The 9,777-nt window shown below is 34.6% G+C and overlaps 1 protein-coding gene and 1 non-coding gene across 2 annotated transcripts; one reads left to right on the top strand and one right to left on the bottom strand.

The window, feature by feature from the left end:
- The first annotated feature begins 3,700 nt into the window (after positions 1-3,700).
- TRNAW-CCA lies at positions 3,701-3,772 on the top strand. The gene has a single exon. It is a non-coding gene; the product is annotated as a tRNA-Trp (tRNA).
- A 2,845-nt stretch (positions 3,773-6,617) lies between these two features.
- On the bottom strand, positions 6,618-8,386 carry LOC121776351 (berberine bridge enzyme-like 18). Its single transcript, XM_042173526.1, has one exon. It carries the CDS (start codon positions 8,362-8,364, stop codon positions 6,757-6,759), a length of 1,608 nt encoding a protein of 535 aa, XP_042029460.1. The 5' UTR covers positions 8,365-8,386; the 3' UTR covers positions 6,618-6,756.
- Positions 8,387-9,777: the final 1,391 nt, after the last annotated feature.

Consider the following 9,777-nt stretch of genomic DNA (forward strand, 5'->3'; position numbering starts at 1 on the left):
CTATCAAGTACTCCTAAATCATGTAACGGATTCCATAGCCACAATTGATGTAACCGCCAATGGTTGGGAAAATAGTTAAATGGACTTAATTTGTAGACAATTGTTAATAAACGTGTAACAAACATTAATATAAATCATCAATTATGCATAAATAGTGAATCTTAAACTTTCTGTTATAAACTGAATTAATAATTCCAATTAACTCATTCAGTTACAAAATCATTTAGTTTATTTTTATAACTAGATGTAATAATGATTAACTACTGTACAACATTATTTGGTTTATTTTTATTGTAATCATGATTATTTTTATATAGAACGGTGCTAATTTCATGATGTCAATTTTATTTAATTACTAATTATTTTTATTTTCCTAATAATTGATTTGTTTGTTGCACCATTTAATATTAGTGCCGTTACAAATTGAGAATTAATGGATACAATTTAAATCGATGGCTATAAATATATGTCATTTGCTGGCTTGTAACACATTCACTTCTTTCTCCTATTGCATTATTAAATTATTGCTTTAAACACTTTTTTTTGTATGATTCTTATTATATTGTACTAATATTTGTTGTTTGTGTTTTTCCTCAAGAAAGAAAGATCAGTTCAAACCATGGAAATGGAATTCACCTTCCTCAATAATCTACAATATACCGTAATGTCATCCATCAGTTGAAATCATGGAAGCATCAATCACTTGAAATCATGGTAGCATTCACCTAGCAGAATTTGTTTCGAAATAGGTGAGTATTTTGTGAAATTTTATAGCCATGAACTCTTACGGATTGCGACTTTTAATAGTGCAAACGCAAAGTTATGTTTGCACCGTTACTGAAAGCAAATATTTCTCAGAATTGCAATATAGGGTCTATAGTTGATTTTTGTTTGAAGTTCTTACCTACAGATGGGAACAAACTGTCCTGATGGAGGAAATGGCGTCGATACAGGAATGATAAAAGTGTTGGAGACGATGAGCGGAGAAGATGCTGGAGGCCGGTGGGCAGTGGGACAGAGCTTCATGAGCATAGCGAGTTCTGGTCTTATTTTAAAATTTTTATAAGCTATGGGATGAATTTCAATATTTATAAGACTATGTAAAAGTGAGTGAAATTATAAAATGTAACTGTAGCCATTCATTTAATTGGAGTCATTTTTTCTTCTTAGAGCTTAATCAGATGATGTTTCAAATGTTCCCATTCATGTATTGTGAATCAGAGCTCTCTAAATTTTTATAATTTGTTATTAATTATTTTAAATTTATGGTATGTTTTAGTTGTACAATTCATAGTTATTTTGTTTATAATTTTGACATAATGATATTGTTTCTAAATTTATTAATTAATTTACAAAAGGCAATCTCACTTTTCATCAATTACTCTTGATTACCAGTTAAAAAAAGGCAATCCCACTTTAATACATTGTGCTGATTGAAAAAAAAATCGCATAATATATATTTTATTATACATCCAATATTTGAATAACCTTGGCGATGGAATGATCTAAATCTTTCAATTGGGACGTAAATTTACCCCATTGACATCATATACTATTGAAAGTGGTAATTAATAGTATTATATTATAGTATGATATAGTAGATTAGACTTTCTAAGCTAAATCCAATTACCATTTAATAATTTCATTAATTAAAAATCAATTAACAATAAAGTATTAATCAAGAAATAATAGATAAGAAAGCAAATAAAAAATTCAATAAATTCAATTATGCGAAATAATTCAATTATGCATAAAAAATATGCCATTTAAATTAAAAATATAATTTAATTAGAACTAAATCTATTAATGAATTTATACATTTAAATGTCGTCAGTTTTCATATACATATTTAGTTCAAGTAACATTACAATACATTTGATAAGGTTAAAAAAAATAATTTTTTTCCATGCACTAAATTTTTAATCGGCAGTTTCATACTTGAATGCATTAATCAAGAAATGAGACTGTTCTCATTCTAACTAAAAAGTTAAAAACGCTATGTAAAAGGGATTTACGTGGAACACGTAATGTCATTTTTTATTATGACAATAGGGAGAGTTTGTATATTTGAATTCAAGAGACTCTTAATTATGAATGGAATGACAAGAGTCTTGCAAATTTGAATCCAAGAGACACACATTCATATCACCATCCAATAATATATAAACGAGCCCATACAGACATATTCTCAACCTAAAAATTGAAAAGGAACGGTCGAATGGTGGTGGAGAATAAAGGGGAATAATTGGGGATGAAGCAGCGCCGCTGCAAAACTCATTTCTCTTGACGCTAGAATGAAATTCTATTTACTAGGTATGATTTGTACATTTCAATACTACTTATATATTTTTTCTTCTAATTTCAAAAAACCTGACATTTAGAAAGCCCTTTCACTAATAGAGATCACAATCACAACATTAGCTATAGCCCTCACTATCAGTAAGGATTATCAAGCAGGCCGATCCAGTGTAAGATATCGAATACAGATCTAAAACCCCCAAAATAGAATAAGTGATCAACAAAATAAAATTGAACTTGGACGGAGGAAGAATTTTATTGATATTTGGCTCATTTGTTGGTCATGATGAGTATATTTTAAAGTTAAGGGTTTAGGATTTAGGTTTCAAGGTTTTAGTTTTTAGTGTATGGGGTCACTATATTGCAATGAAATGAATGTTTTGAAAGATGATTGAGGGTAGTTAAAAAAGTATAATGAATATTATAGTGGCAATAATCTAATTTTTAAGATTTATTTTAATACTATAAAATTATCTATTTGATAATCTTAGTAAACTATTATAGTGAAATAGATAATTAATTTAACTATAATTTATATTTTCTATCTTCTATCAATGAAAAATTATTATATTCATAAACTCACTTTTGTTTGCCTGCGTGAATGTTATTTAATACTAATAATTTATTTATTTTTAGTATAATTATAATCTTTCTAAAATTGATATGCACACTTTAATTTAATTTCAGGTTTATTATCACAAATAATTATGGTACATAGTGTTTAATATGCACCATACATAAATATATTTTGAATTTTCTACAATCTCATTATTAATTAATTAATGAGATTAATTATGTTGTTTGAATGTTTCATTTTTATTTTTTCCGCTTCTTGATTCTCTAAATTTTCATTCACATTAACTATAATTAGTAGTTCATCATATTTATTTAAAATTTTATAAAGTTAATTTCACAGTTGTTTATAATTTAAACAAAATATTTCATAATTGGAAGAAAATAAAATGGACCTTGCATAGCACGGGTGTGATACTAGTTTGAAAATAATTTCTATCAATTTTTTTTTGTGCATCTACTCCTACATAGATCTAAATTAGTATATTGTATAAAAAATGAATCAGTATTTTATTCAACATGGACATGTATATTGTTTCAAATTTCAAAATGAATCTATACATGGATATGTATTTTAAGATTCATATTGAACATTATACAAATCATGCATATTTTTTTTTTCTTAGCCATCACAAAATCCAGATCAGAGGCTCAATTATCAGTCTCAGATAAACTTTAAGTGATTATTTCAGTTTAACGTGCCCCTAAAATATTATACTCAAAAAAGTACGCAGTACTATGTTTTGCTTTATTATGAGGCGTGAAATTAGTTTATGTAAATAGTACTACTATACAATATGTAGTATTGAGAATGATTACATTTCACCAAGGATCCGTGGCGCAATGGTAGCGCGTCTGACTCCAGATCAGAAGGTTGCGTGTTCGATTCACGTCGGGTTCAAATCTCCCGATTTCAGATCCTATATTTTTTAGCATTTCCTCAAGGAAAAATAAAATCCCATTTTCAACATTTATAGCAAAAAAAAAAATTTCAGATCCTATATTTTTTAGCATTTCCTCAAGGAAAAATAAAATCCCATTTTCAACATTTATAGCAAAAAAAAAAATGTAGGTTTTGAGGAACATTTAGGTTATGGGATTGCGATTTCAGAGAAAATAATGAAACTAGTGAATTAAATACGACTACTTGACTCTAGCCGTTGAACATAAGCGCCTGCATTAATAAATTAACAAAGATGAATGAAATTATAAAATAAATTCAAAATTAGAAAGAATTCACAGCTTCACAATATTATTTCCCCAACACTTAATGTCATTTTATAGAACATGTCACGTAAGTCGCCCGGACGAGCTTGTGTATTGGCGGATTATCGAGCAGCCTACAGATATGGTTGAGGTTGAGGTGACACAAAATGAGATCTAATGAACCAGTCATGCACGTTGCACGGACGTTGCAGCCTATAGATGTGGCGGATTATCGAGCAGCCTATAGAGGATTTGGTTATTTATTGGTCTGGGCACGCACGTTGCACGGACGCTACACGTACTTGTACATTTATTGTAATGCATTGCCATCAAAACAGAGGGTAGGAAATCGCTATCGCGTAATGTTGAAGCGATGGTTTGTAGGAAGGGATGAAATAAACGTCTACCTAAAGGGAAAGAAGTTAAGTGTGATTGGAACAGTTGAGGCTGTATCCATGGCCCACATATACTCGGAAGGAAGCAAAGAAGGAGGAAGTCAAGGAAGAAGAAAAAAAGGAAGAGCCTAAGAAGAAGAAGAAGAAGAAAATGTGAATCGGACTCCAGACTCGCATCTCGTAGTGGCATATCTTGATCTCAAAGCAAGCAGCAACTTTGATAACACTGTTGGGTCGTGATACCGCCGATCTCACACGCGCACGAACGAAAGAATAAAGCACACAACGATGTAACGTGGTTCGGTGATAAACCACCTACGTCCACGGAGAAGATGACCGGAATCTTATTGATGAACAACTCTCAAATACAATGAACTCACACTCACAATTCAATCACTCCAAACTAATCGCAAGCTAGAGCAATAATCTCCTAATTGTGTATGTGTATTGTGTATTCTCTCTTCTATTCTTTTCAACTGGAAACTATCGAGCTATATATGCGAAGAACAAGAAATAACCCATCAACTGATTTCACACAAAACAGTTATAACCGCTGATTCCCAACGGCTAGTTTCAGCTCACCAAACCGAGCTCCTTTCTTGATCTCTTCCTCGAGCTCCAACGGCTCTATCACTTAATCAAATCAGCAGCTTGACGTGAATGAGTTGCGCAAGAATGATAGTTTCCTTGCGCAAGAATGATAGTCCGCCAGTGTAAGAATGATAACTTGCGGCAGCAAGAATGATAACTTGCGGCTGCAAGAATGATACTTTTCTTATGCAAGAATGATACTTTGCATGATTTGCATGGACACACATCCACAAACACCATCCTTGACGAGCGAAGCTGCAGTTAACGTGATAGAGGAGCTCGAGCTTGTGGCATTGAATGCTCATACCGCTGCCTAATTTAGCTGGTGCACTGCATTCCCAAAGATAGAGAAAGTTGGGGTTTCTCTAGTCGTCATTGGTACAATTTTAAGATTAGCATTATAATTAAGGTACAATTTTAAGATTGGCATTACAATTTTAAGATCTCTAGTCGTCATTGGTATGAGCATTCAATGCCACAAGCTCGAGCTCCTCTATCGCGTTAACTGCAGCTTCGCTAGTCAAGGATGGTGTTATCAAAGTTGCTGCTTGCTTTGAGATCAAGATATGCCACTACGAGATGCGAGTCTGGAGTCCGACTCACATTTTCTTCTTCTTCTTCTTTTTAGGCTCTTCCTTTTTTTCTTCTTCTTTTTAGGCTCTTCCTTTTTTTCTTCTTCCTTGACTTCCTCCTTCTTTGCTTCCTTCTGAGTATATGTGGGCCATGGATACAGCCTCTACTGTTCCAATCACACTTAACTTCTTTCCCTTTAGGTCGATGTTTATTTCATCCCTTCCTACAAACCATCGCTTCAACATTACCCGATAGCGATTTCCTACCCTCTCATCTCATGGCAATGCATTACATAAATGTACAAGTACGTGTAGCGTCCGTGCAACGTGCGTGCCCAGACCAATAAATTGACATTGAGACCACCAAGAATGTCCTTATACATTTCAAGTGTCGAAAGCTTACTTCTAGTGAGGGATCAGTCAGTGTGTGCTTGGAGCCAGAAGAGCTTCGCCGCGTCTCCACCATGGCTTCTGATCTTACAATTGAACGAATACAAACCTTAAAAATCAAGAATTTCAGTCGAGAATTTAAAGAAAATCCTCTCTCCACCAAGACAAAAAATACTACTACTACTACTAGTATATTATGTGCAAGTTTTGACAGAAAGAGCAAGAAATCTCCTTAGCAAATATATGTATGTGTGCTCGTCTCAAGACCTATAAAATTGAACTGAAAATATTCTAAGACACAAATTGAATCACTCTCTCTGTAACAGCGACTGTTGGGGATTTATGGGCTGCAGGTCGACACACAAAGCATAAAAGGCTCTCTCTCATCTCATGGGCTTGAGGTGAATCAATCTCTCACTGACACTCCCACTCTAGTTATCAGTTATGCATTAGTATTTTTATAAGGGGCGGAGGGATTCATCAATTTTTATTGCTAATTTGACTATATAAGGATATCAATAAGTAGGAAACTATATAAAACAACATTTCAATTGCAAATCAATACATTTATTACTTTATTAGTACACCCTTATAAGGAAAATAAATCTTTATTACTAATACACCTTGCATGAATAATAACAATACAAACATTATTGTTAGAAAATAATGTAACATAATAATCAAACAACCATCATACATCGAACAAGTTGGCAGTTACAGCAAAATATATCTCAATTCCCTTTCTTAGTCCACTTGGCTTGCAACGGCGGAATGCTCTGTTCGTTCTTGAAGAAATTGGTCGGATCAACAATTGTTTTCACCCGAACAAGACGATCAAAATTATCCTTGTAATATGGCTTCCCCCAAATGCTTGCTTGTGCGTAACTTGTCTTCCCATTAGGTTTATTCACTCCAATATCGAGATCTCTGTAGTTGTAGTACGCTTCCCTGGGTGAGCTCGAGACATAAGGAGTCATGTATTGATAATACCTGCGGCTCCAGCTTATGTATCTGTCCGCGTCCGCAGCCTCAGAGTTTTGCCAGTAAGTCAAGCCGGCAAGTTTGTAGAGTGCACCGGCTCTGTGAGGAAATGGAGTTTCCGATTCTGATATTTCATCCATTCTTCCACCATACGGCACCATGTAGTATATCGTCTCGTCTGCTTCTGGTTCACGCAACATAGTCACCATGCCTTCAATCGCGTCCAGAGGAATGGGCGTCCGTACATAATCCGACTTGGCTTTGAGCTGCCTCAGACCGGCCTGAGTCCGGTTGAGCAAAGTATCAAGTGGAGTTATTGGCATTTGGTTGCTAAATAAGGTGGATTCGATCCAGCTCATTTCTGTGCAGTCTTCTCTCACTAGCCCTAACTCGGGGAAGATTTCTTGCATGTATGAAACTAATCTGTCGGCGCCGCCTAGGAATACTGAGAAGAAGTTAACTTGGACCGTGGAGTTCACCCTGAATACGATAACTCCTACGAACAAATCTTTGTCCGCTTGAGGAGCCACATATTGCCAGCGATGCCACAGTGCAGCGCCATTCTGTTCTTCCACATTCCTCGTGATTGAGAAAACAGTGACAGTTTCTGGAACATCCACCAGTTGGACCTTCCAGGCAGTGATCACACCAAAGTTGGCACCTCCGCCGCCTCTGATGGCCCAGAAAAGATCCTCTCCCATTGATTTTCTGTCGAGAATTCTGCCATTAGCGTCGATTATTCTTGCATCGATGACGTTGTCTCCAGCGAGGCCGTATTTTCTCAGCAGTGTGCCGTAGCCTCCTCCACTGTAGTGGCCACCGACACCGACAGTAGTGCAAATAGCCCCGGGAAACCCTAAAGTGGAGCTCTTTTCCGCAATCTTGTAGTATACGATTCCCGTTGTCGCACCGGTCTCAATCCATGCCGTTTTCGCATCCACGTCGACGGTAACTTCGCTGAGATTGATCAAATCAATGACCACGAACGGGACATGAGAGACATAAGACAATCCCTCCATGTCATGGCCACCGCTCCGTGTCCTGATTTCCAGACCACTTTTCTTGGCGCAGCGTACGACAGGAGGGATCTGGGATTCGTGTTCTGGGGTTATGATCACTTGCGGTTTAGGAGTGGATTCCGACGCGAATCTAGGGTTTCGGATGGAGAATTGGAGGATGGAAGTGTAAGATGAGTTTGTATGAGTGTAGACTTCATTTGAAATGGAGGAGTAGTTAGTTGTTTTGGAGAGACATTGAAGAAAGTTGGCTTGCTTATCAGCAAAAGCTACTGATGAGCATGACAAGATGAGGAGAATAAGAAAGAAAAAGAGATGGGATGAATCTGAAGGAGTTTTCATGGTTTATGATTATGAAAATATGAGTTTGTGATTGTGTTGTTTGAGAAGCATGCATTGTAACCTATTTATATGAACATTAAGTTTGAAATAATTCCATATAGCACATTGAAAGTCAACCGTCTCAATGGCTGCTTTATATGAAATTTTTTACTCTTAGAGGAAATATAAGAGTATTTTGATTAATTATAAAAAAAATTCCTTGTAATTGAGAGTTCAATTCTGAGTCCCTTGCCAATGAAGGTGCTCTCTTCTTGGTATGCTTAATTAATTAAGTAAATTGAATGGCCAAATTCAAGTTGCTGAATAATTTTAGATAAGTTTAATACCAATTCCAAGTCATGCTGATTCAATGATAGGTTTGACTTTCAATCCACCAACAATTTGAATGGCTGAGACGCGGCGTCACTTGAAAGCGTTTACAATATTCACATACACGGTGTTCGACTATTCGAGATTGAATTTATTCAAGATTATTTTTGTCATAGCGATTACACCAATTAAGGTGGTGATTAGCGTTGTGAGTGGATTCCTACGACAAACTCTAATTAGCTCCTTCATTATCAAGGAATTAAGTTTGCAAAATTGGAATTGCAAATATTTGGATTTGGTTATGATATTAAATCTAGTGAATTTAATTATTAAATTTAACCTTTCAAATAAAGTATAAGATTTTAATCCTGCGCAATATGATTTAGATCAAAACAAGTTCTACATGCTGTCAATAAAAATAAAAATGTTTTCCACTAATTGAAGAAACAGAAATATTGTCAACTTGAGCGATGTTAAAATGTCAGAGAACCTAGATAAGTTATGACTTGACTTGGTTCATGAAATAGAAAAGAGCAACCTTGACTTCGTCATAAATTTAATACTATCTCCAAATAATTAAGTGGAGTAAGAATGAAAAAGGTATCTCTTTATTTACACATTTAAAAGTCAATTACACTTTGATCGTGTTCATTCAAAAGACGCTGTTTCCTTTTAACATTTTAAATCCGTGTTATTTATGAGTATTTTATAATTGTCAAATGTCAATGGTTGAGTATATCCTAATAGGACATATAATACCTTTTAGAACTTACACTTTATATTTTGTTAATTACTACTCCCTCCGTACCCAAAGAATGTGCACTTTGAGGTCAACACGAATTTTAATGTAAAATTAGTAAAATAAGTGAGAGGTAGAGAAAAAAAGTAAATGAAGTATTGTTAGTGGAGAATGAGACTCACCTCATTAGAGAGAAAAGGCTTTCCAAAATTAGAAAGTGCATATTCTTGTGGGACGAACTAAAAAAGAAAGAGTGTACATTATTGAGGGACGGAGAGAGTATTAGGTTCTAAATATACATTAGTAGGATGTAAAGCTTTTTTATTCTTCAATTTTCAATAGTAAATATTACTGAGGTCGAGTTT

Source organism: Salvia splendens, chromosome 18 (assembly GCF_004379255.2).
Source record: "Salvia splendens isolate huo1 chromosome 18, SspV2, whole genome shotgun sequence".
Classification (NCBI taxonomy): Eukaryota; Viridiplantae; Streptophyta; class Magnoliopsida; order Lamiales; family Lamiaceae; genus Salvia; species Salvia splendens.

Bases quoted from the DNA above. Each gene is read 5' to 3' on its own strand.
- LOC121776351 (XM_042173526.1), bottom strand. From the start codon at position 8,364: ATGAAAACTCCTTCAGATTCATCCCATCTCTTTTTCTTTCTTATTCTC.